This window comes from Ursus americanus, chromosome 23 (assembly GCF_024610735.1).
Source record: "Ursus americanus isolate L20-20 chromosome 23, mUrsAme1.1.p, whole genome shotgun sequence".
NCBI classification, from domain to species: domain Eukaryota; kingdom Metazoa; phylum Chordata; class Mammalia; order Carnivora; family Ursidae; genus Ursus; species Ursus americanus.
In genome coordinates, this window is record NC_142149.1 from 41372932 (window position 1) to 41400192 (window position 27261).

Sequence of the window (27261 nt, forward strand, 5' to 3'; positions counted from 1 at the left end):
GGCACAAGAGCTCTCACTCTTAGCTTTGCTTTCAATGTGCCTTCCTCATTTAGCTTAATCATTTCTAGCTTTTGATTTAAAATGAGAGATGTGTAACTTTCTCACTTGAACACTTGGAGACCATTGTAGGGTTAATAACCATCACGCACAGGTAATCTGTGCAAGGGTATGTCAGAAATAGGGGTATTTGGGGGACTTATTTTTTTCTTGTGAATCCTTCCTACCTTTCAAAAGTTTTGTTCCCCAAATACGTGTATTACTTTTTTTTTAATTTTTAAAGAGAGATAAGGTAATATTCTTTTCAAGAAAGTCCTTAATTATATAGTCTTATCAGTTACCATTTTATCTATGTATTCTTGTTCCAATTAGACTCTGTAAAGGGACAATTTTTCTTTCTCTAAAGGGATTGAATGTTTGATTGAGTTGGCTGTTTTCTAAGCCTGAGCCCTCTGATTAACAGATGTAGCGAAAAGGGCTTTATGGTATTGAAGCAGTTGCTTAAGACCAACAATGTCCTTTTTGTGAAAATCTGAAGGTTCTTAAAAGATGGAATAGCATGACATCATCACTCTTCATCCAAGGAGCATTCCTCAAATAATACTGAATATGCTGTGATTATCGGTACCCTTCCCCCATCATCTTTCTGTTGCTTTGACTGATGTTATTGTCAGTTATTTGACTGTGTTTTACAAATGTGGAATAGTTACTTTATTCTGAAAATCATAATTTGACCTGAGATTTTAAAATAAATTATATTGGATTTTCATTGGGCTTTCTTAGATAAATGTTTTAGGATTGAACAAAATGGTACCACCCATAAAAATTGTTTATGTCTTTTACATTCAACCCTAAATAACCTAATAAATGATAGGCTTCTTTGGTCTGTTTTTTGTGGAACCAGAAACAAAGAAGATCGCATTTGCCGTTTATAGGATTGTTAATTTCATTTTACTGCTCTCTTTTAGTAAGAAGGATTTAAGTTACTGTAATATTTTTTTCCCTACTAAGAGATGAGATATTTAAACAATGTGACCTAACAGCCTGTTTGTTTTTTTTAAAGAAGATTGCATGTATAGTCTCATAATATCTTTAAGAACTTATTATAAATATTTATATCTTTTAAACCTGACTTGTAGTTTATACAGCTGTATTAGTCTTGTGTGTCGGGTATTCATGTACCTAATATTCATTTTTAGCACACTGGAGAAATTATGGAGTTTATGATTAGGGTTGCTGTCAAAGCTCCTCTGTGCTGTTTCTTTTCCTGTATTTATTCATGACAGATTTTTAAAATGGACAAGACTCAAATCCAAGTGCCTTTGTCAGTTTTAACATTGATGACTCTGTTTAGCAATATTCCGAATGGGTGCGGGGCAACCAAGATGGTGCTAAATTTTATAATAAAGTACTTTACTTTTGGGAATTTGAGGATGTACAGAAAAGCAGTTATGCAATAGATACTATAAACTCTAGCCTAACAGTGTAATGGAGTATTTCAGGGATTTCTAACGTTGGAGTTCTCTTATTTGTGTTCATTTTATTTTTAATTTTTTTCTGTCTTCTAACAGACCAAAGAATGTGCACACGTGGCGGATATTTTTTCTTTATCTTTTTTTCTTGTTGTGGAAGTTGAGCATGTGATTATTGTTGAAAATTTGGAACATAAGGAAAGTATAGACTTATGAATGTTGTCCATAATACTGGCCATAACTACCTAAATATAATCTATCTATACCACTTTGTTGTATTGCCTTCTTTGTGAAAACTACGGTATATATAATTTTTGTTTTCATTCTTTTTATTGTAAAATCAAACAGATCCAGAAATTTGGCAAACATACAGCTTAATGAATTATAAATAAAATTCCTTTGTAATAATCACTACCTAAGGCAAGAAATGGAACTTTGCTAGCCATTCTAGATGTTCCTCCTTATGTCTCAGCCCAATCACAACCCTTTCTTTTTCCTAAACTAACTACTATCCTGACATTTACTACAGTAAAAACTTCTGGGAGTTTCTTCATTGTTTCATCATCTAAGTGTGCATTACTGTGCCCCAGTATTGGGTTTTGAGAGTTCTTTATAGATTTCAGATACAAATGCTTTTTCAGATACATGATTTGAAAATAATTTTTTAGCAGCCTTTGGTTTGACTTTATTCTTTTAAAAGTGTCATTTGCAAGAGTAAAGGTTTTTAATTTCGGTGAAGTCCACATCACCAATTTTTCCTTTTTTATGGATTACACTTTTGGTGTTACATCTAAGAACTCTTTGACTAACCTAGGGTTACAATGATTTTCTCCTGTGTCGTCTTCTAAATGTTTTATGTAAAGTATTAACTTTTTACATTGAGGTAAGTAGACCATTTTGAGTTTATTTTAAGGTATGAGGCAAAGTTCATTTTCATGCATATGGATGTCTAATTACTGTGGTGCCATTTTTCAAAAGAGATCTTTTCTCTATTGTACCTTTGTCAAAAATCAGTTGACCATATTCGTGAGGGTCTGTTTCTGAACTTCTGTTTTGTTTCATTGGACGATGTGTCTATCCTTTCATCATCACTACACCATCTTGATTATTGTAGCTTGGTATTAAGTCTTGAAATCTGGCAGTGTGTGAGTCCCCCAACTCTATTCTGCTTTTTAAAAATTGTTTTGACTAATTTGGTTCTTTGCCTTTTCATGTACATTTTAGAATCTGTTTGTTGATATCTACAAAAAAAATTCTGTTGAATTTTGCCTAAGATTGTATTGAATCGATGACTCAATGAATTTTTGGACCAATTTGGGGAGGAATGACCTCATAACAGTATTGAGTAATTTAGTCCATTAACGCGGTACATCTCTCCATTTAATTTTTCTTCCTTTTGTTTTCTTTTTCTTTTTCTTTTTTTTAAAGTAAGCTCTACGGCCAGGGTGGGGCTTTAACTCATGACCCTGAGATCAAAGTTGCATGCTCTGAGCCAGCCAGGCACCCCATTTATTGTTCTTACTATATAAATTCTATCCAGATATTTTTAGACATATCTAAATATTTCTTATTTTACTGTTTTGTATATTCCTTGGGATTTTTCATGTACACAGTAATGTCAGCAACGAGAGAGCTTTCTTTCTTTCTTTCTATTACATATTTCTTTTCTTTTTCTTTCCTTTATTGCATGGACTGAACTTCTAGTATGATGTTGAAGAGGAGTGATTAGAATAGATATCCTTACTTAGTATATAATCATTAGGGAAGTCTTTGTCTTTAATCATTATGATGTTAGCTGTAGGTTATTTGTAGATACCCTTAGCCAGGTTAATGATGTTAATGGAGCAACAGGCAGAGGGAGAAGCAGGCTCCCTGCTGACCAAGGAGCCCAGTGTGGGACTTGATCCCAGGACCCTGAGATCAGGACCTGAGCCAAAGACAGACGCTTAACCGACTGAGCCACCCAGGCATCCCAGTGATGTTCCCTTCTAGTCCTAATTTTTAAAAACATTTTTATCATAAATGAATGTTGGATTTGTCAAATCCTTTTCTGCCTCTGTTGATATGATCATATGTTTCTTTTTTTCTTTAGTCTGTTTAGAATGATGAATTAAATCAGGAATTTAGAGCTATTCCTTCTCCTTTCAGTGTTCTAAGAATATGTAGTGATATTTCCCCTTTGATTTCTGTTTTTGCTAATTTGTGTCTGTTCTTGTTTTCCTTGGTTAGTTTGGCAGAGGTCTTTCAGTTTTGTTGAGCTTTTTTATTACCCAAAGGAACCATCTCTTGGTTTTTTTTGACATTTCTATGTTGGCTTTTTGTTTTCTAATTTCATTATTTTCTATTCTGTTTCTTTAATATCTCCTTTCTTATATTTATTTTGGGTTTTTAAAAAGATTTTATTTATTTATTTGAAAGAGAGAAAGAGAGACCACGAGCAGGGCAGAGAGGAGCAGAGGGACAGGAAGGAGCAGAGGGAGAGGGAGAAGCAGGCTCCCTGCTGAGCAAGGAGCCTCATGCGGGGCTCATTTGGGACCCTGGGATTATGATCTGAGCCAAAAGCTGACGCTTAACCGACTGAGCCACCCAGGTGCCCCTATTTTTGTTTTTGTTTTTAAAAATATTTATTCATGTATTTATTTTAGAGAGGTGAGGAGAGGCAGAGGGAGAGAGAATCTCAAGCAGACTCTGGACCGAGCATGAAACTCCACACGGGGCTCACTCTTAACGATCCTGAGATCACTACCTGAGCCGAAACCAAGAGTCTGACACTTAACCAACTGCGCCACCCAGGTGCCCCTGTTTTTGGTGTTATTTGCTTTTCTCTTACTCGATTTTTTTTTTTTTTTTTTTAATGTAAGCTCCATGCCCAGCGTGGAGCCAAATGTAGGGCTTGAACTAACAACACTGAGATCAAGACCTGAGCTGAGATCAAGAGAGTTGGACACTTAACTGACTGAGCCATCCAGGGGCCCCTCTCTAGATTGTTAACATAGAAGTGTAGATTATTTATTTGAAATCTCTCTTTTTTTTTTCCTAATATAGATTTAGTGCCTTAAATTTCTATGTAAGCACTGTATTAGTTGTATCCTACAAATTTTATGTTGCATTTTTATTTTCATTTAATTTGTATTCTTTTTTGTAATTCTAAGTAATCTCTACCCTGAATGTGGGGTCTGAACTCATAATCCCAAGACCAAGAGTTGCATGCTCTTTAGACTGAGCCAGCCAGGTGCCCCAATTTATATTCTTTTCTAATTTCCCTTGAAATTTATTTACTGACCCATGGATTACATAGAAGTGTGTGTTTAATTTCCAAATTTGGTGTTTTTTCTTTAAAAAGTAATATTTTGGGGGATGCCTGGGTGGCTCAGTGGGTTAAGCATCTACCTTCAGCTCAGGTCATGATCCCAGGGTGCTGGGATCGAGTCCTGCCTCGGGCTCCTTGCTCTGCAGGGAAGCTTGCTTCTCCTCTGCCTGCTGCTACCCCTGCTTGTCCTCTCTCTCTCTCTGACAAATAAATAAATAAAATCTTTTTTTAAAAAAGTCATATTTTTGTTACTGACTTTAAAGGTAATTAATTACACTGTGGTCAGATAACGTATTTTGTATGAATTGAAATTTTTTCATGCTTGTTAAGATTTGTTTTATGGTCCAGAGTGTAATCTGTCTTGGTGTGGATATCATATTCGCTCTTGAAAAGAATGTATATTCTGTTGTCAAGTAGAGTATTCTGGAAATGTCGTTAGGTAAACTTGGTTGATAGTGTTGTTCTGTATATTTTCAGACTACTTTTTCTTTGAATTTCTGAGAGAGGAGTGTTGGAGTTTCCCAGTATAATTATAGACTTGTTTTATTTCTGTTCTCTGTTGTATCAATTTTTGCTTCATGAGTTAGAAGCTCTTTTGTTAGGTGAAGACAAATTTGGGATTTGATGAATGGAATCTTATCATTATATAATGTTCTTCTTTATCCCTTGCAATTTTCTTAGTTCTGAAGTCTATTTTGTCTGATACTAATGTAGCTACTCTAGCTTTCTTTTGTTTAATATTTTGTTTTTCTTTTAAAGTAGGTCTGTTGGCAACAGGTTCTCTTAATTTTGCATCATATAAGAGCCTCTCCCTCCCTCATTCCTGTAGAAGACTTCTGCTAGATAAAGAATTATGTTCTGGGTTGGTAGTTCTTTCCTTTTATCACCTTAAAGATATTATTCCACTTTCTGTGGACTCTGTTTTTTAGCAAAGTCTCTTGTCATTTAAATTTTAGTTTATCTTTTTCTAACATTTTGATTAGATGTGTCTAGCCTGATTTTCTTTGAATTTGTCCTGTTTGGGGTTTGTTGAGTTTCTTGAATCTCTAAATTTATGTCTTTTGTCAAATCTGTGAAATATTCAGACATTACTAAGAAAATTTTTTTCTCTACCAATTTATTTTTCCTCTCCTTAATAACACCAGTGGTTTGAAACGTAGCCAATTTGATATTGTTCAACAAGTCACTAAGGCTCTGTTCAGTTTTTTCAATCTTTTTTTCCTCTCTGTTCTTTAGTTTCATTAATTTCTGTTGCTGTGTCTTAAAGTTTACGGACTCTTTCCTCTGTCATGTCTTCTCTGTTGTGCAGTTGAGCCCCTGCAATGAGTTTTGGGAGTTTTTTTGTATTTTTTTTTTTTTTAATAAGTAATGTGCCCAACGTGGGGTTTGAACTCACGACCCCAAGATCAAGAGTTGCATGCTGTACAGACTTGTCAGCCAGGTGCTCCTCATTTATGATACTGTATTTTTCAGTTCTAAATTCTTCATGTGATTTTTAAAAAATTTCTTTTTTATTTCTCTACTAAGAACTTATATCTTTTCATTTGTTTCCAGAGTGTTAACCATTACCTCATTTGTTATGGTTATAATAACTGCTTTAAAGTCTTTGTGTGATAATTCCAACATGAATCGTCTCAAAACAGGCATCTGTTGGTCCTCTCTTCCCTTGATAATTTGTCACATTTACCAGTTTGTGTGTGTGTGTGTGTGTGTGTGTGTGTGTGTGTGTGTGTGTGGTTTTGTTTTGTTTTGCATGTAGAGTAATTTTGGATTTTATCTTGGACATTGTGAATATTATGTTGTCATTTTTGAGTCCTTTTAATATGCTCTGGAGAATGTTGGTTTTTCTTTGTTTCAGTAGACACCAACTGGTTTAAATGGGAAGTTCTGTCTCACTTTCTGTGAGTGGTGGTTCCAGTATCAGTTCTATTTCTAAAACCTTTGCTGTGGTCTTTGGATTTGCCCTGTGCTGTGCCTCTCAGTGATAGAATGAGACCTGGCAGTGGTTTATATTATAGATTAGTTGTCTTTAATGTAGCCTTTGCTACACTTCTTTGAGTCTGCTTTACACAAGTGCAAATCAGTATTTGTTTTGGCTTATACCAAAATAAAAGAATTAGGGATCTCTTTTCCAGCTCTCTCTTCTCCATGATTTTCCTCCATTTACTCTTCAATTTCCACTGGACTTTTCCCTGGTTCTTATCAGAAAGACAGGTTTTTCTCTGAGCATTTACAGTTCTCCATAACTGGGAGTCCCCATAAGTGAAATGGGGAAAGAAGAGAGGAGTTTAAAAAAATAATGGGAATTCCCCTCATACTTTTTGGACCGACAGAGGGCCGTATTTTGCAATTTTTCTCTCCAAAGAGAGGTTTTCTCACAGTTTTTTTCTGTTCCTGGGGCAGTGCAGTTCTGTGGCTGGGGAGAGAAAAGAGAAAATAATGGCTCCCCTCTGCCCAGTCTTTTAGATCACAAGATCTCCTTTTCCTGGTCCTTTGGACGGAAAGAGGGGATTTCTTCATGGGTTTCCTTGCTGTAATTCAGGGCACTTTTAGGTCAAAGCCACCAGGAGTTAAAGGAGGAAAATAGAATCCAAAACTCATGGCCATACCCATCAAGTTTTAAATTCTCTCCCCAGTAATTTATATTACATGTTTATGGAATGCTGACATACATCTTTTGACCAGTTATTTATATGTTGGTGAATTAGCTACTTTCTGAGTGATTTGAATGATGTTTATATATTTAAGGAATGTTGATCCTTGATTGTGTTAGCTCTGTAAGTTTCAGTTTTTCTGTTTGACTCAATTTTTTTTGACATACAAAATTGTAAAATGCATAAATCTTTTGTGAATTAAAAAAAAAATGTGGATAGCCTTTCGATGTTCTCCCTAGTCAGAGTATGTATTCTTCTAGTTCTAAAATGTTCTATTTTATTTTTCTCAAATTTAAAGTACAATGTAAAGTAAATTTCTTAAAATTATAAAAGCAGTCGCTGTAAAAATTCAGATAATACAGATGCGTAGGCTAACAAATAATGCTTTTCATGGCTCTACTTTATCACAGAAAGTATTAACATTTCAATACATATCCTTCTATACCTTGTTCATAAATTTGTACTATATAGAGAGTGTGCATGCAAGAGAGCATATATATATGGTACTTAGATTTAAAAAAAAAGATTTGGCAGTGAGAGAGAGAGAAAGAGAGCGCACGCACGCGCACACACACATCCGCGCACAAGCAGGGGGAGCCCCAGGGAGAGGGAGAAGTAGGCTCCCTGCTGAGCAAGGAGCCTGATGGAGGGCTCTATCCCAGGATCCTGGGATCATGACCTCAGCTGAAGGCAGACGCTTAACCCGACTGACCCACCCAGGCGCCCCTAGTACTTAGATTTTATGTATGTGTATCTGGCACTTAGATTTAAGCCATTTAACTTTTTAAAGTTAATTTCATTGAAGTATAATTTACATATAGTGAAATGTATCCATTTTAAGTGTTCAGGTGTAGTTTTAGAACCCAGTTGCATAATATAATACATGATACAGGTGTATATATTTACGTAATTCACTACCTCAAGATATAGAACATTCTCTCATCTCCAGAAGCTCCTTTGGCCCTTTTGTCCCTCATACCCATCCCAAGTAACCATGGATCTATTACTTCAGACCAGTTTTGCCTGTTTGAGAATTTATCAGGGGAATCATTAAGTACATACTCTTGTTTCTGGCTTCTTTTACTGAGTGGCATAATGCTTTTGATATTCATTTGTGTTCCTTCATGTATCAGTAGTTTATTTGTTTTTATTGCTGTGAATAGTATTTCATTGTGTGAATATACCACAGTTCTATTATACATTTATTTGTTGATAGACATTTGTATTATTTGCAGTTTTGGACTATTATGAATAAAGCTACTATGTGTGAGTTTTTGTGTGCCTGTGTTTTCTTTTCTTTGAATAAATGACAACTAGTTCAGGAATTGCTCCTTCATACAGTACATGTTTATTTTTCTTGATAAGCATCTGTTAAACAGTTTTCCAAAATGGTTGTATCATTTTACAGTCCATGTATTGATTTCCAGTTCCTGACCTTGTGCATTTATGTTTTCTTATGTTTTCTATAAGTATCTTTGGTATTAATTCCTTAAAGTGGTATTTTTATGTGAAATGATAAGTGCCTGTATGTTTTTGCTAGATTTTTCTCCATAGGGTTTGTACTGTTTTTTCATTACCACTATTAATGGATGAGTGCATACATATTTCCCTTCATCCCACCATCAGCATGTGGTTAATTTTTGTCTTTCTGATAGGTACAAAATGAAATCTTAGTATAGTTTTAATTTGTATTTCTCTTAATTGGTGTGATTTTGAACATATTTTCATGTATTTGATGGTTGGTTAGATTTTAGCAATTTATTTTTTTAAAGATTTTATTTATTTGAGAGAGAGAGAGCACACACAAGCCAAGGGGGGGAGGCAGAGGGAGAAGCAGACTCCCTGCCGAGCAGGGAGCCTGATGTGGGGCTTGATCCCGGGACCCTGAGATCATGACCCCAGGGGAAGGCAGACGCCTACCTGACTGAGCCACCTAGGCACCCCTAAGCAATTTAATTTTTTTAAAGTTGTTAATTTAATCAAAGCTAATTTTTTTCCCTGTGAACTACATGTATCTGCTGTATATTTTCTTTGCTGTTTTCAGAAACTTTTCAGGTATTAACGATATCAGATTTTTTGTTTTTTTTTTACTTTTTACATATTAGGGATATGAAACCCTTTGTAAAAATTAATTTCAAACTCTTTTTCCAAGTTTATCTTTTATCTTTTTGTTTGGAGTGTTTTTTTCCATGGCCCCTTGTCCCAGGTTTTCTTCTTTAGACTGTTAAATATATATCAGTCTTCGTCATTGTTGTTTTGGATTTGGATCATAGGAAAGTTTCCTCAATCCTTGATTACAGAGGAACTTACTTCTAGTACTTATGTATAGTTTCATTTTTATTAATTTTATTTATTTATTTTAATAAATAATAAGCCCCACTCAGCATGGGGCTCAAACTCATGACCCCAAGATCAGGAATCACATGTTCTTCTTACTGAGCCAGCCAGACACCCCAGTTTCATTTTTTATGATTGTTTTTCTGACCCACATGTAAGTTCTGGTATTCAGTTTGAGGAACAGGTCTCAAATTCATTTTTTCCTCATTTATTCAGGATGTCTCTTAATCCACTTAGTGGTAATATTTACATAAGATATATGATAGGATTATAATTTTTATATATTTTTTTCTGAATGGGTTCTCAGTTTTCTCAACATTTATTTCTTCTCCTTTAGTTGTATGCTAAATTCCAAGATAGACGTACACGGGTTTGTTTCTGGACTGTCTTTTAGATTATTGATTTGCTTGTCCTATTTTTAGTATTCTGAAAGATGCCATAGTTACTTTTTGGTATTTGATAAAGTAAATGGTCAGTACCCTCATTATTTCTTATTTCTCTGATTTTCTGGAGGATGCTATCCCATTCTGTGGAATAGGTTATATTCAGTGTACAGATTAGGCAAATGAAGCTACCCAAGCTCACAGTTTGTAAATAGTGTTGCCAGGATTCATGTCGAGGCATTGTCATTCCAGAACCCAGGTTCTGAAGCCTCTCAATTATGACAGCTATTTTTAAAATTGAGTAATTAGATATAAAGGAACTGATAACAGAACATCAGGAAATTTACTGCTTAACTGTACTATCTACTTGTCTAATGATGCAGATTTGATAAAGGCCATATTTTAATGTGAATCAGGTTTATGGGGAAACGGTTATCTGTGTGAAATTTATTACTTTCTCCCATTGTAGTTTTCTTTGGAATGTCTGTATTAGAGTTGATTAAATACTAGCAAATGGTATTTGAAAGGAAAAGAAACAGCTTACTGAATTAAATCTTTTGTGTATTTTCTTATATTTGAATATCATTAATAGTTGGGAATCTTCCTGGTGTTAGAGACATAGTATTGGTCCATCTTAAGTTGTTGTGCACGTTTTTCATAGCTTATGTGTTATCTCTTCTGATGGGTGCACTGCATCTGGATTAGACAAATCTTTAAGTACAGATACAGAAAGGCTTCTAAGACATAAGGTTTGTTTAATTTTTAAAAGTGTATATATAATATGTAGTTATATACTATGGATATTAAGAATCTGGGTTTTCTTAAAGGACCACAGGTGATTGTGATGATGAGCTAAGTTGAGCTAGTAGACCACATTTCCTTCTCAGTGAAAATCTAGGCCTGAGATAATTTTGTATATGCTGTCAGAAAATGATCTTATACTAATTATTCTTAGCAGCTTTTGCTTTTCCTGACTTTTTTCTTTTCTTATTTCTCTACAATAGTTTATGCCAGCGTGGCTTCATTCATACAGATGAACCAAGGATTGGGATAGCAGTATAAAATTAGAATCAGAGAACTGATTGCCCAGCAGGATGCCATCAACTAACCGAGCGGGCAGCCTGAAGGACCCTGAAATTGCAGAGCTCTTCTTCAAAGAAGATCCAGAGAAGCTCTTCACAGATCTCAGAGAAATTGGCCATGGAAGCTTTGGAGCAGTGTATTTTGTAAGTGTTAAAGGCTTAATGTCAGTGACCAGCATTTACTTAGTATTTAGCCCCAGCAGGGTAAGAAACAATAATATAAAGAAACATAAGCAATAGTCCATTTTATAATCACTTGCATAGATATATGTGTATAATATGAAAGTAGATAGTTTTATTTATTGAGCTTTTTGGATTGTTGAAAAAATGGGAACGAATTTTATTTTGCTTTAACTTACATATGGTTTAGCATTTTAGCACAGTGGGTTGAGAAGTCTTGAATTACTGTAGAATTAAGTATTGCAGAACACTGACTTCTGTAGTCTCATACACAGTCAATTTTAGTGTTGTGGAAATCTAGAATTACTATTTGACAGAAGGCTATGTACCAAAGTCTTTTTTCTTGTGTGTATATGTGTGTGTGTTGTGCTAAAAGAATCATCAAATTTGCCATTTTAACCATTTTTAAGTGTACAATTTGTGGTGTTAATTACGCTCACAATGTTGTACAACCATTACCATTTTTTCCAAAACTTTTTCATCACCCCAAACAGAAGCTCTGTATTAGCAACAACTCCTCCTTCTCCCTCTACTTAACCTCTAATCTACTTTTTTCTATGAATTTGCCTACTCTAGATATTTCATATGAGTGGAATCATACAATATTTGTACTTTTGTGTATAGCTTATAACACTTAGCATAATGTGTAGCATAACACTTTACAGGTCAGCCATGTTGTAGCATGTATCACTACTTCATTCCTTTTTATAGCTGAATATCCCATTGTATGAATATACCACGGTTTGTTTATCCATTCATTTGTTGATGGACACTAGATCATGTCCGCCTTTTGGTTATTGTGAATAAATGCTATAATGAACATTGGTGTACAGATATCTGCTTGAGTCACTGTTTTCAAATTTGGGTGTGTACCTAAGAGTGAAAATACTAGATCACATGGTAATTTGAGAAACTACCAAACTGCACTGTAATGGCTACACTATTTCCATTCCCACCAGCAGTTTACCGGAGGTCCAGTTACCCCACATCCTCGCAAATGCCTGTTATTTTTTGTTGTTTTGATTATAGCTATCCTACACAGTGTGAAGTAGTATCTTGATGTTTTGATTTGTATTTCCCTATTGACTAATAATGTTGAGCATCTTTTCATGTGCTTATTGGCCATTTGTATATCTTCTTGGGAGAAATGTCTATTCAGATCCTTTGCCCATTTTAAAAATTGGGTTGTTTGTCTCCTTGCTGAGTTGTAAGGGTTCTTTATGTATTCTGAATATTAAGTCCTTATCAGATACAGGATTTGCAGATATTTTCTGCCATTCTGTAGTTCATCTTTTTCACTTTCTTGATAATGTCCTCTGATGTACAGAAGTTTTAAATTTGGATTAAGTCCAGTTGGTCTGTTTTTTGTCATTGTTACTTATGCTTTTGGTGCCCTAAGAATTCAGTACAAAATCCAAGGTCATGAAGATTCACCCTTATGTTTTCTTCTAAGAGTTTTATGGTCTTGGCTCTTACTTACAGGTCATTGATTCATTTTGAGTTAATTTTTGTATATGTTGTGAGGTAAAGGTCCATCCTCATTCTTTTGTATGTGGAAATCCAGTTATTCCAGTGCCCTCTATTAAAGAGACTGTTCTTTCTCTGTTGAATTGTCTTGGCATCTTTGTGGAATCAGTTGGTCATATTGTATAGTTTACTTCTGAACTCTCAGTTCTTTTCCATTTGTCTACATAGCCATCTTTATGCTAGTATCATACTGTTCTGATGACTGTAGCTTTGTAGTAAGTTTGAGATCAGGGATAACTTTATTCTTTTTCAAGATAGTTTTGGCTATTTGGGGCCCCTTGCAATTCCATATGAATTTGAGGATTGGCTTTTCCATTTCTGCTGTTGGAATTTGTTAGTAATTGTTTAAATCTGTAGATCATGTTTGGTAGTATTGGTGTCTTACCATTATTAAGTCTTACTACCTTCTAAATGTCCTTCTAAATATTTAGGTCTTCAGTTTTGTTCAGCAATGTTTTATAGTTTTCAGTGTACAGGTGTTATAATTCATTGCTTTAGTGTAGTCATCAGCATGTGACTCTTTTAGATGCTATTGTCAATGGAATTACTTTCTTAATTCCCTCTTCAGATTACTCATTACTGGTATATAGAAACAGTTGATTTATGTGCATTGATTTTTACCCTAAATTTTGGTAAACTTATTAGCTCTAGTATCTTTCTTGTGGATACTTTGGAATTCCATATATAAGAGATCATGTCACTTACAAGTAAAGGTTGTTTTACTTCTTCCTCTCCAATATGGATGCTTTTTATTGTTTTTCTTATCTGTTTGCTCTAATTAGAACTTTGATGGTGGTGATAAAAGTGAGCACCCTTGTTTCTAGCTGTGGGGTTTTCTTAAATGCCTGTTATCATATTGAGGAAGTTCCTTCTAGTTCTAATTTTTTGAGTGTTTTTTTCATGAAAGGTTGTTACACTCTGTTATATACCTTTTTGATATCAATTAAGATGATCATATGGTTTTTCTCTTTTGTTCTGTTAATGTAGTATATTACATTATTGATTTTGTTAAATTGAACCACTCTTGCATTTCTGGGATAAATTCCACTTTGTCATGGTTTATGATTTAATATGGTTTGATAGTACTTTGAGGATTTTTACATCTGTATTCATGAGAGACACTGTAATTTTCTTGTGATGTTCTTGGTCTGGTGTTGGTATCAGGCTAATACTGGCCTCATTGAGTTAGGAAGTTTCTCTTTTCTTTTTTTTGAAAGAGTTGGGGAAGAATTGTTAATTCTTTAACTGGTAGAATTCACAGGGAAGGTATCTGGTTATAGACTTTGTTTTTGATTACTTTTTCAGTGTTTACTTGTTAAATGTCTGTTGCTATTTTTCATTTTCTTAAGTTACTTTATTTGTGGGTTCTAGGAATTTGTTTCATCTCGGTTATCTAATTTATTGATGTATAATTGTAAATAGTATTCTCATATAACCCTTTTTATTTCTGTAGGTTGGTTGTAATGTTCCCGCTCATTCCTGGTTTTAGTTATTTGGCTTTTCTCTCGTTACTTTTTTATTGGTATAGCTAAGTCTGTTTTCTCTTGAATTTTAGCTAGAATATAGTTTGAGATTTTCAGTAAAAGACCCTTAGTAAACTTTGCTTGTTTCATATAAAGATGTATTATATCACCTTTAACTGAAAAATGAAAAGCATACAGAAACCATTTCTTATAATTATTTTCCCTTCAGATAGCCACTGATAATATTTCATTTACATCTTTTCAGCCTTTCGGTTATGTACATATGTCTAGGATGACTGTTATCTCAATTTAACCAAGACTTCCAGTTTTAGTGGTGAAAGTCCCATGTCCTAGAAACCCCATAGTCCAGGGCAAAATGAGATAATTATTTATCCTATATATATCTGTAACATGTAGTGTTTATATATGTTCATTTGCCATTTAATTTTTTTTTAATGATTTTTTATTATATTATGTTAGTCACCATACAGTACATCCCCGGTTTCCGATGTAAGGCTCGATGATTCATTAGTTGCGTATAACACCCAGTGCACCATGCAATACGTGCCCTCCTTACTACCCATCACCGGTCTATCCCATTCCCCCACCCCCCTCCCCTCTGAGGCCCTCAGTTCGTTTCTCATAGTCCGTAGTCTCTCATGTTTCATTCCCCCTTCTGATTACCCCCCCTTTCTTTATCCCTTTCTTCCCCTACCGATCATCCTAGTTCTTATGTTCCATAGATGAGAGAAATCATATGATAGTTGTCTTTCTCTGCTTGACTTATTTCACTTAGCATTATCTCCTCCAGTGCCATCCATGTTGCAGCAAATGTTGAGAACTCGTTCTTTCTGATAGCTGAGTAATATTCCATTGTGTATATGGACCACAACTTCTTAATCCAGTCATCTGTTGAAGGGCATCTCGGCTCCTTCCACAATTTAGCTATTGTGCACATTGCTGCTATGAACATTGGGGTGCATATGGCCCTTCTCTTTACTACGTCTGTATCTTTGGGGTAAACACCCAGTAGTGCAATGGCTGGGCCATAGGGTAGCTCAATTTTTAACTTTTTAAGGGACCTCCACACTGTTTTCCAGAGTGGCTGTACCAACTTGCATTCCCACCAACAATGTAGGAGGGATCCCCTTTCTCCACATCCTCTCCAACAATTGTTGTTTTTTGCCTTGTCTATTTTTGCCATTCTAACTGGCGTAAGGTGGTATCTCAGTGTGGTTTTGATTTGAATTTCCCTGATGGCTAATGATTTTGAACATTTTTTCGTGTGTCTGTTAGCCATTTGTATGTCTTCATTGGAAAAGTGTCTGTTCATATCTTCTGACCATTTTTTGATTTGTTTATTTGTTTCTCGTATATTGAGTTTGAGAAGTTCTTTGTAGATCTTGGATACCAGTCCTTTATCTGTAGTGTCATTTGCAAATATATTCTCCCATTCCGTGGGCTGCCTCTTAGTTTTTCTGACTGTTTCCTTGGCTGTGCAGAAGCTTTTAATCTTGATGAAGTCCCATAAGTTCATTTTATCTTTTGTTTCTCTTTGCCATTTAATTTTTAAAATGAAAATGGTATCATTTGTTTTTAGAAATTTTGCATTGCTGCTTATTTTTCATATTAATAAGTGTACATGATAATAATGTATCAGATTTTATATGTCCATTCAGTATATCATAATTTGCTTAATCATTCCACATGATTAGTTATTTAGGTTTTTCAGTCCCGCTTCCTGTTTTTACTGTTAAAAATAATACTCTAGGGGGCGCCTGGGTGGCACAGCGGTTAAGCGTCTGCCTTCGGCTCAGGGTGTGATCCCAGCATTATGGGATCGAGCCCCACATCAGGCTCCTCCGCTATGAGCCTGCTTCTTCCTCTCCCACTCCCCCTGCTTGTGTTCCTTCTCTCGCTGGCTGTCTCTATCTCTGTCGAATAAATAAATAAAATCTTTAAAAATAATAATAGTAATACTCTAATGAACATCATTGTATTTCCTCTTAATGGATATGTTTGTTAGTTTGGAGGGAAAAAGAAGAAAAGGAGAATAAAGCAATGTGAATAGCCTAGAAAATAATGAAGAATATTAAATAGACTGTTGAAGGGAGCCCTGGATTATCAATTATTAAAAGACTGTGACACAGTAGAGGCGCCCAGCTGGCTCAGTCAGTGGAGCTTGCAACTCTTGATCTCAGGGTTGTGAGTTTGAGCCCCATGTTGAGTGTAGTATTTATTTAATAAAAAAATTTTCAAAAATACTACAACGCAATAATTAAAGCCATATGACATTAGTGCCCAAGGAGGCAAAGAGAAGAAACAGAATAGAACTAGAGTGATATTAATTTAAAGAGCCTGTTTTGTTTTGGTTTTTTGGTTTTTTGGGGGTTTGTTTTGTTTAGTTTTTCAAGAGAGAGCAGAGCACAAGTGGGAAGAAGCAGAGGGAGAAGGGGAGTGAGCTCCACGCTCGGCATGGAGCCCGATGCAGGGCTTGATCTCACAACCCTGAGATAGTGACCTAAGCCAAAATCAAGTCGGTTGCTTAACCGACTGAGCCACCCAGGCACCCCTGGGGAAAATATTTTATGGTGTGTATCTATTTGGTAGTTTCTCGTACACATTAAAGAAGACATCTTTTGGCATAAAACTTACTGATGGGAGAAAGTAGTTGTTTTTTTCATTGTTTAAAAATACACTGCCATAAGCAAGTAAAAGATTTATATATAGGAGTATGTGGCTGGTTCAGTCAGAAGAGCATGCAGCTCTTGATCTGGGGGTCCTGAGTTCAAGCCCCATGTTGGGTGTGGAGATTACTTAAGTAAATAAATAAAAATTTTAAAAATATATTTATATACATATATTTTCTGTTGAGAAGTGAAGTTGCAATACTTCATAAACCTGAACAGTTTTATCTTAAGGAAATTGAGGTGAAGATTTTAAATTAAGTAGAGATATTTATTTTATTTATTTTTTTAGAAGATTTTATTTATTTTTTAGAGAGAGAGAGCTCACGAGAGAGAGCATGAACTGGGGGTAGGAGCAGGAGAGGGAGAAGTGGACTTCCACCTGAGCAGGAGCCCAACACAGGGCTGGATCCCAGGACCCTGAGAGCATGACCTGAGCCAAAGGCAGGTGCTTAACCGACTGAGCCACCTAGACACCTCAAGTAGAGATATTTAAAAACATTTTTTAAAAAGACTTTATTTTTCTAGAGCAGTTTTAGTTAGGATCACAGCAAAATTGAAAGGAAGGTACAGAGATTTCATATAGTCCTTTCCCTCACACATGCATAGCCTCCTCTATTATCAGTATCCTGCACCAGAATACAACTGATGAACTTACATTGACAAAACATAATAACCGTAGTTTACATTAGGGTTCACTCTTGATATTGTACATTCTGTGGGTATAGTCAAATGTATGATAAGTACCCATCATCAAACAGAGGATTTTCACTACCTTGAAAAATACCTCTGTGTGCAGGTTTTTGTGTGGATATGTGTTCACCTCCTTTGAGTAAATACCAAGGAGTGCCATTGCTGGATTGTATGGTGAAGTATGTTTAGTTTGATAAGAAACCACCAAACTATCTTACAAAGGAACTGTACCATTTTGCATTCCCACCAGCAGTGAATGAGAGTTCTTGTTGCTCCATATCCTCATCAGTACCAAAGGGTACTGTCAGTGTTCCAGATTTTGGCCATGCTAATTGTGTCTAGTAGTATCTCATTGTTTTAATTTCTATTTCCCTGTAATACATGTTATGAACCATCTTTACATATGCTTATTTCCCATCTGTATATTTTCTTTGGTAAGGTGTCAGGGTGTTAGGCCCATTTTTAAATTGGGTTGTGTGTTTTCTTATTGTTGAATTTTAAGAGCCCATTGAGTCCAGGACTTTGCTTTATTGGGAAATTTTTGATTACTGATTCAGTCTACTTATAATATGTAGTAGTATTCAGATTTTCTGTTTCTTTATCGCTTAGTCTTGGTAGGTTTTGTATTTTTCAGAATTTGCACTTTTTATCTTAATTTGTCGTCATATAGTTGTTCATAATACTGTCTTAAAATCCTTTTTATTTCTGTAGAATCAGTAGTAATGTCCCCTTGTTAATTTCTCATTTTAGTAATCTTTTTTCCTCAGGCCATCTGGCTTAAAGATTTGTCAATTTTGTTTATCTTTTTGAAGAACCAACTTTTGATTTCATTGATTTTCCCTATATTTTTCTGTTCTCTGTTTTGCTTATCTCTGCTTTAGTCTTTATTATTTCCTTCCTTCTGCTAAATTTGGGTTTAGTTTGTTCTTTTTCTAGTTCCTTAAGTTGTAAAGTTAGGTTGCTAATTTGAGAACTTTTTTTTTTTTTTAAATGTAAGTGTTCATAGCTACAGATTTCCTCCTGAGCATTTTTTTTACTTGGCCCATAAGTTTTGATATGTTGTATTTTTGTTTTCATTCAACTCTAGGTATTTCTAATTTCCCTTGTGATTTCTTCTTTGATCCATTGTTTTAGAAGTATGTTGTTTAATTTCCCCAACTTTGTGAATTTTCTAGTTTTCTGTTTTTTGTGTTTTTTGTTGTTGTTTGTTTGTTTGAGGGTGGGAGGGAGAGGCAGAGGGAGGGGAGACGTGGAGCTCGACTTTATAACCCTGAGATCATGACTGGAGCTGAAATCAGTAGTCGGGTACTTAACCGACTGAGCCGCCCAGGCGCCCTTAGTTTTCCTTTTTTGTTACTAATTTCTAACTTTATTGCATTGAAATCAGAGAAGATTCTTCGCTTGATATCTGTCTTTTTAAATTTATCGAGACTTGATTTGTGACCTGACATATGTTAAGAATGTGTCCTGTGTACCCTTGAGAAGAATGTGTATTGTATTGTTGAGTAGAGTGTTCTGTATATGTATATTAAATCTAGTTGGTTTATTGTGTTAAGTTCTCTGTTTCCTTGCTTCTGTCTGGTTGTTCTCTCCATTATTATGAGTGGGGTATTAAAGTTTCCAACTATTATTGCAGAACTGTTAATATCTCTTTTCAATTCTGTCAGTTTTTACTTCATATATTTTAATGACCTGTTATTAGGTATTGTAAATGTTTATAATTGTTATATCTTCTTGCTGTATTGAACCTTTATTAGTATATAATGTCTTTCTTTGTCTCTTATAACCTTTTTTGACTTAAAAGTCTTTTGATTTATAAATCTTTTTGTGGACTAAATTTTTCATTTCCCTTAAGTATGGATGGAATTGTTGGATCATAGGGCAGGTACATGTTGAGTTTTATGACCAATTGCCAGACTTCTTCATTAAGAAGTAAAAATTTTACACTCCCATCAACAGTATATGAGAATTCTGTTTGCTTTATATTCTCTCCAACATTAGGTGTTGACAGTCATTTTAATTTGAATCATTCTGGTAGATGTGTAATAGTATTTCAGTAGGGTTTTAATGTACATTTCCCTGATGATTGGTGATATTGAGTATTTTTTCATAGACTTAATGGTCATTCACATATCTTTGGGAAGTGTTTGTTGAAATGTTTTGCACATTTTTAAAAAATTGGGTTGTTTTTCTTTTTGAGTTGTATGAGTTCTTTAAATATCCTGGGTACTTATCAATATTATGTGTTTTGTGAATATTTTCTGCCAGAACTGGAAAATTACATATATTCTGCAGTTTGTTGGGTGTAATGATTTTTGCATGTCAAGTAGATAACATACATTGATTATATTCTTCAGATCTTTTGCGTCCTTTCTGATTTCATTTGTTTTTGGTGTGCATGTTCTATCAGCAACTCAGAGATGTATTTTAAAATCTCTTCTGATTGTGTATTTATCTGTTTTTCCTTATAGCTCTCTCTTATTTAACTTTATGCATTTCTAAGCTGTGTTATGAGGAATATATAAATTTCGGATTATTGTATCTTCTTATTGAATTGTCCCATTGTCATTACAAAATTTCAGTCTTTATCTTTCATAATATTTCTTGCTTTAAAATCTATTTTGATGTTAATCAGACATCTTTCTTTGGCAAATGCTTGCTTGGTATTTCTTTTTCCATCTTTTTTCATTTACTATTTCTGGATCCTTATATTTAAAGTGTTTCTTGGGGTGCCTGGGTGGCTCAGTCAGCTAAGTGTCCGAACTCTTGATTTTGACTCAGGTCATGATCTCAGGGTTGTGAGATCAAGCCCTGCTTGGGGCTCTGCCCTGGGCGTGGAGCCTGATAAAGATTCTCTCCCCCTCTTTCTTTGCCCCTCCTAAAAAAATTTTGAAAAATATTAAGTGTTTCTCATCTTTGTTGTCTTTTTCCCCCCAGAATTTTTTCCACCTTTATTGTGATGTGATTGATATATAATGTTGTGTAAGTTTAAGTGTACAGTGTATTGATTTGATACATTTCTATATTGCAGAATGATAACCACTATAATATCATTAGCTAACACCTCCTTCCTGTCACATAATTATCATTTCTTTTTTGTAGAGAACATTTAAGATCTACTCTCTTATAGCAACTTTCAAGTATATAATACAGTATTATTAGCTGTAATCATGTTTTCTTCCATTCCATTGATTGCTTTTTCATTTTGTTGATTGTTTTGCTGTGTGTAGCTTTTTAATTTAATTTAGTCCCATTTACTTATTTTTGCCTTTGTTTCTTGTGCTTTGGGGAAAATTGCTGCCAAGAACAAAGGGACTTTTTCTCTATTTCATCTTTGTTTTAATTGAGTTATTTTGCCCATTTATATTTTATGTAATTACTAATTATAGGTGGGCATAAGTCTTATTTTTTCTATTTGATTTCTGTTTATTCTATCTGTTCTTTTGTTATTCTTTGTTCCTGCCACCTTTTTTTTTTTTTTAAGTGAGCTCTCTGCCCAGTGTGGGGCTTGAACTCACCACTCTGAGATCAAGTCACATGCTCTACTGACTTAGCCATCCAGGCACCCCTGTTCTTGCCATCTTTTGAATTAATCAAGAGTTTATTACTGTTATTATTATAAATTTAGGTTTCATTCATGTGTGGGGATGCCAACAGATCAGGTAGCAACAGCCGCCGGAAAGATGGTATGTTATACTCAACAGATCCAAGAGAAGGGGGCATGCCACGCTAGAGGGGGCCATCTGGGGAAGCATTGGTATCAGTGAGGAAGCAGAGGAAGCAAGGGAAAAACATGGGTAAGAGCATTTAGTGTGGTTTCTGTAGGAAGAAATAAGTGAGGCAGGGTAGGCAAGTTTAGGATTATCTAAGGTTTTGTTTTTTTAAAGATTATTTATTTATTTATTTATTTGAGAGAGAGAGAGCACATGCCAGCAGGGGGAGGTGGCCGAGAGAGAGGGAGAAGCAGACTCCCCACTGAGCAGGGAGCCCGATATAAGGCTCAATCCTAGGACCCTGAGATCATGACCTGAGCCAAAGGCAGATGCTTGACTGAGCCACCCAGGCACCCCTTGTTTTGTTTTGTTTTAAAGACTTTATTTTTAAATAATCTCTACACCCAGTGTGGGGCTCAGTTCACAACCCCGAGATCAAGAGTCAAATGCTTTACCAGCTGAGCCAGCCAGGTGCCCCTAGGATTACTCAGTTCAAGCGCTTTCAGCAGGCTCTAGGATACAGTCATCCATAGTGGTCTAGTATCTGGCCCTGTGGTGATTCAGTCAGAGAATAGAGGCCCTAGACTGTGAGGTTGTTGGAAGTAAGGGCTCTGATTGGTGATTTGTATATGAAAGATATGCTTGTTTGCTCTCTCTAGGAATTAGCTAAGTCTGGAAGTGGCAGTCCCTTCCTGTTAGCAAGGCCCCAGACATCAAAGCGTCATTACAGCAAATAAAAGGCATGATGGGGGCACCTGGGTGGTTTAGTCAGTAGAGCATCAACTCTTGATCTCGGAGTTGTGAGTTTGAGCCCCACATTAGGTGTGGATCCTACTTAAAAAGAAAAGACATGAATAAGATACATTTTCCCCACCGTAAAAAAATACATATATTTATACACACGCATGCATACATTTTCCCCTTTATCAACCTTTTGGTTATCCATTCTTTTATTCTTTTAATCGTCACCCCAGAAATTATATATTCTTTTCTTTTTTAAAGATTTTATTTATTTATTTGGGAGAGAGAGTGAGTGTATGCACATGCAGGGGGAGTGGGAGAGGGAGAAGCAGGCTCCCCACTGAGCAGGGAGCCCCATGTAGGGCTCAATCCTAGGACCCTGAGATCATGACCTAAGCCGAAGGCAGACGCTTAACTGACTGAGCCACCCATGAGCCCCAGAAATTACATATTCTTGACTTACTATAGTTAAGTTAGCACTTATACCACTTCTCAAACAGTGTGAAAACCGTACACTATTTCAATTCTGTCTTTCTCCTGTGATTTGTGCAACTTTGTCTTTTTCCTATTCTTTGTGCAGTTTTTCTAAAATATCCATTTGATTCTTTTTTAACATTTTATTTATTTTTAAATAAATAAAACCATCACAGGGCTCGATCTCACAACCCTGAGATCATGACCTGAGCTGCTGAAATCAAGAGTTGGATGCTTAACCAACTGAGCCACCCAGGTGCCCCTAATTTACATTTTTTTAAGAAAAGATTTTATTTGAGAGAGGGGCGGAGGGGGGGGGAGCGAGCATCTGTGAGATCACGGAGGGGCAGAGGGAGAGGGAGAAAGAATCTGAAGCAGACTCCGTACTCAGTGGGGAGCCTGACGCAGAGCTCGATCTCATGACTGAGAGATCATGACCTGAGCCGAAACCAAGAGTGGATGGATGCTCAACCAGTTGAGCCACCCAGGAGCCCCTGCCAATTTTTGAGCTGCTGCTTTTCGGCTCCCTTTTTTGAGATGATACATTTTAAGTCTCAGACATTTTGGAAGCTCCTGTCTCTGGCCTCTGTCTCCTTACCCTAGCTTTCTTCGTAGATTCTATTTTTCTTTACCATAACCTCAGGGATGAAGCTGGAGTAAATTTACAGCTCACCTTGTATATTCTTCTTCTTCTCTCAAGCATTCTGGTCTCTAAAGCCTTCCTGCATTTGTTGCTCTTCAGTAGTTTCATGCAGTCATGCCCTGTTTTTATATATTGCCTGCTTTTATGGTTGTTTTGGGCAAGTATTAGTAGTGAGATTTTCCTAGGTTAATGTTTGATATTATTTGGATTTGCATGGACTTTCCTTTTTTTGTAGACTTTATTTATTTGAGAGATAGAGTGAGAGAGTGAGAGAGCACAAACGGGGAGTGGCAGAGGGAGAAGGAAAGAGAGTAGCAGGCTCCCCACTGAGCAGAGAGCCCCACATGGGCCTCAATCCCAGGAGCCCGAGATCATGACCCATGTCCAAGGCAGGTGATTAGCTGACTGAGCCACCCAGGTGCCCCTTGCATGGACTTTTCATATATTATTATGTAAATATGTGTTTTTGGAGCAATTGGTATTTCATTGTTAATAATGAAAAGTACAGAATTTCTGTAGATTTTTTCTCTTCTTAAGACCTGCCCACATGATCTGTCTGGTGGAGAGACTAATGTTATGATCCTTTTCGTTGCATTAAGGTACTGAGTTAAATCACATATTAGCAAAATATCAGTGATTTAAAAATTTTAAACCTATAAAATTATATTACCCCAAATCCATAACTTGTCAGTGGTCTTTATTGAAGTGACTGAAGCAGGTAGGTTTTGAATTAAGGTTGTAGTGGGGACTGAGGATGTATCAGAGAAAGGTAAAAAGAAAAGGTAAGCAAGGGCTCTTGAAGACAGCCCCCTACACTATAGTAAGAAATGTAGATTTGATTCTGAAGTCTTTAGGGAACCACTGAAGTGTAAGAGAAATATTGTATTTCTGTTTGTGATATAGAAGTTTATTCTTGCAGCAATGTGGAGGGAAGATTGGCGTTGTCAAAGATCAGAGAAGGGATGCTGATTTTGAAGCTTTTCTAATAATTTAGGAAAGACATACTGAGGGCTTGGGGTGCCTGGGTAGCTCAGTTGGTTTAGTGTCTGATTCTTGATTCTGCCCACGTTGTGATCTCATGGATTGTGGGATGGATCCCCGCGTGGGACTCTGCTGTCAGCGGGGTGTCTGTTTCTTCCTCCCTCTCCCTTTGCTTCTCCGTGCATGCACGCTCTCTCTCTAAAGTAAATAAATAAATAAATCTTTTCTTTAAAAAGAAGAAAGAGATACTGAGAGTTTAAACTAGATATTGGCGGTGAGGGTAGAGAGGTGAATACACATTTTTTTCTTTTTTTATTAAATAAGCTCTGTGCCCAGTGCGAGAATACACATTGAGAATACACATTCTCACCCTTGATTCCAAAGTACTTCTTCATTATTTCTCCTGATAAGAAAAACATTCTTCTCACCCTGAGATCAAGAGTCGCATGCTCTATCAACTGAACCAGCCAGGCACCCCATGAATACACATTTTTGAATTAAAGTTTGAACTGATACAATAAAGAACTTGTTTTCTGATAAGAGGGTGCACACTGTAGTGCCTTAGCCCATGGAAGAGAATTATTGTGTATGTAGGGGGTGATTCCCTAGTGCTTAGACTTCCTTATATAATAGTTTCTGGAGTTGTCCTACCCAGGCGGGAATATTTCAGAGATCCTTGGCTGGGAGAGAAATTTCATAGTGTCCGAAGTAAGGATCTCACAGGAGCAACAAAAGCAAATTGGTCTAAGCTAGATATCAGGAGTTGGCTTACAAGAGACTCAGTTAAACACAATGTGTGATCCTAGATTGGAAAAAATTCCTGTAAAGGACACTATTAAGATAATTGGTGGAATTTGAAGATGGACTATATATGCTCTAAATAATAGTATATCAGTGCCAAATTTCCTAAATTTGGTAGGGTTCTGTGGTTATTCAAGAGAATGTTTTTCTTATCAGGAGAAATAATGAAGTACTTTGGAATCAAGGGTGAGAATGTGTATTCTCAAATCCTCTTTAATAATAAGTAACGACAATGTGATGATAACATGTATCTTAGAAAGTTTCAGTGCAAATGTGGCAAAATGTTAACCAAAGATTTATCTATAGTAGGGCCTGGGAAATTATGGCCTTTGGGCCAAATCCAGCCTGTGAACTATTTTTGCTCTACTTCCAAATTAAGAATGGTTTTTATAAGGGCACCTGGTTGGTTCAGTCAGGTAAAGCATGCGACTCTTGAGCCCCATGTTGGGTGTAGAGATTACTTAAAAATAAAATCTTTATGGGGCACCTGGGTGGCTCAGTCGTTAAGCGTCTGCCTTTGGCTCAGGTCATGATCCCAAGGTCCTGGGATTGAGCCCCACGTCGGGCTCCGTGCTCCACTGGGAGCCTGCTTCTTCCTCTCCCACTCCCCCTGCTTGTGTTCCCTCTCTCGCTGGCTGTCTCTCTCTCTGTGTCAAATAAATAAATAAAATCTTTTAAAAAATAAAATAAAACTTTTAAAAAATGGTTTTTACATTTAGAGAAAAAAGAAGAAAATACAATGGAAAAGAAAGATAGTATGTATTTGGCCCACAAAGCATAAAATTTTTAGTATCTTGCCCTTTATAGAAAAAGTTTGCTGACTTCTGACCTAGTGGAAGGCATAACAAAGGTTTACTGAGCTATACCAACTTTACTGTATGTTTGACATATTTTCATAACAAAATGAGTGAGAGAAACAAGATAAATGCTATTTTAGGAAGTCAGGAAACCTAGGTTCAGGTTAGGACCGCTCATCAGGAACCATTGCATGAAAGCATCAAGGAATCAAGGGGAACTGCTCAAAGCAGGTGTTTTCTGCTAATTGTTTTGATGTCTTGGAGACATGCACCAGGTAGATGAGCAATGAATGTTTGAATGTAGCCCAAAATTGAATATTTTTGCCATAATTCCATTTCTAGGTCACTAACCTTTGTTTTTTGTGGTATTAAATAAACGTGTGTGTGTGTGTGTGTGTGTGTGTGTGTGTGTGTGTGTGTGTGTGTGTGTGTTTGTGTGGTGGTGCATGCATGAATGAATGCTTTGGTTTTTGTTTCCTCTCACCCCTACCCCATGACAGGGCTTAATGTGTGGTGTCTGCCTATAGGGTATACAAAGGAAGGACCCTCTCATCGAATTTTTTTAGTTGACTAAAAGTAGTTTTATAACCTTTCTGAATTTTCATTAATTGACAATAAGGGTGACCTTAAGTTTAAAAATACTCCAGTTGAGCCAGCTATGCTGTCTGTCTCATCAGGCAAGCTAATCAAGCAAGGGCTGGTATTGTAAGTATTTGAAAGCAGACCAAAGACTCAGATGTCCAAAAGAACTACTGTGTCTAGGGGCGCCTGGGTGGCTCAGTTGTTAAGCGTCTGCCTTCAACTCAGGTCATGATCCCAGCATTCTGGGATCGAGCCCTGCATCGGGCTCCCTGCTCAACGGGAGGCCTGCTTCTCCCTCTCCCACTCCCCCTGCTTGTGTTCCCTCTCTCGCTGCCTCTCTCTCTCTGTCAAATAAATAAATAAAAAAAAAAAAAAAAAAGAACTGTCTCTAGATTGCCAGGAGATAAAAATTTCTCTTTTAGTTTCCAGTACCTTAAGGAGAACCAACATGTCAGTAGATCGGTTACAGAGCACAGGCTTGGAGGCCAGGTAGCTTGCTAACAAATATGACAAACTATGATCTGGCAAATTCATTTTCTTAAGTTATTTTTCTTCGTTTGAAAAAATGAGATGTAATATTTACCTCTTTTTTCTACTGTAAGATTTACTAATATGTATTCTTTAAGGGGTTTGGCAAGTTTTATATTTTCAATGGTTACAGCAAATTGTTAAGTGTTAATAAAAGGTATAGGGAGACTGGGTGGCTCAGTCAGTTGGGCATCCAACTCTTGATTTCAGCTCAGG

The 27261-nt window shown here is 36.1% G+C and overlaps 1 protein-coding gene across 2 annotated transcripts in view; it reads left to right on the forward strand.

Annotated features, from left to right (window-relative positions):
- Positions 1 to 27261, forward strand: part of TAOK1 (TAO kinase 1) — a 151788-nt gene that overhangs the window by 46377 nt on the left and 78150 nt on the right. The window contains exons 2-3 of one of the 2 annotated variants that reach the window (XM_087854652.1): positions 4115 to 4262; positions 11158 to 11379. In XM_087854652.1, coding sequence (XP_087710778.1) covers positions 11248 to 11379 — 132 coding nt within the window. In that variant the 5' untranslated portion in view covers positions 4115 to 4262; positions 11158 to 11247. The remainder of the gene's footprint in view (positions 1 to 4114; positions 4263 to 11157; positions 11380 to 27261) is intronic. The other variant, XM_045773569.2, reaches the window with a different exon arrangement.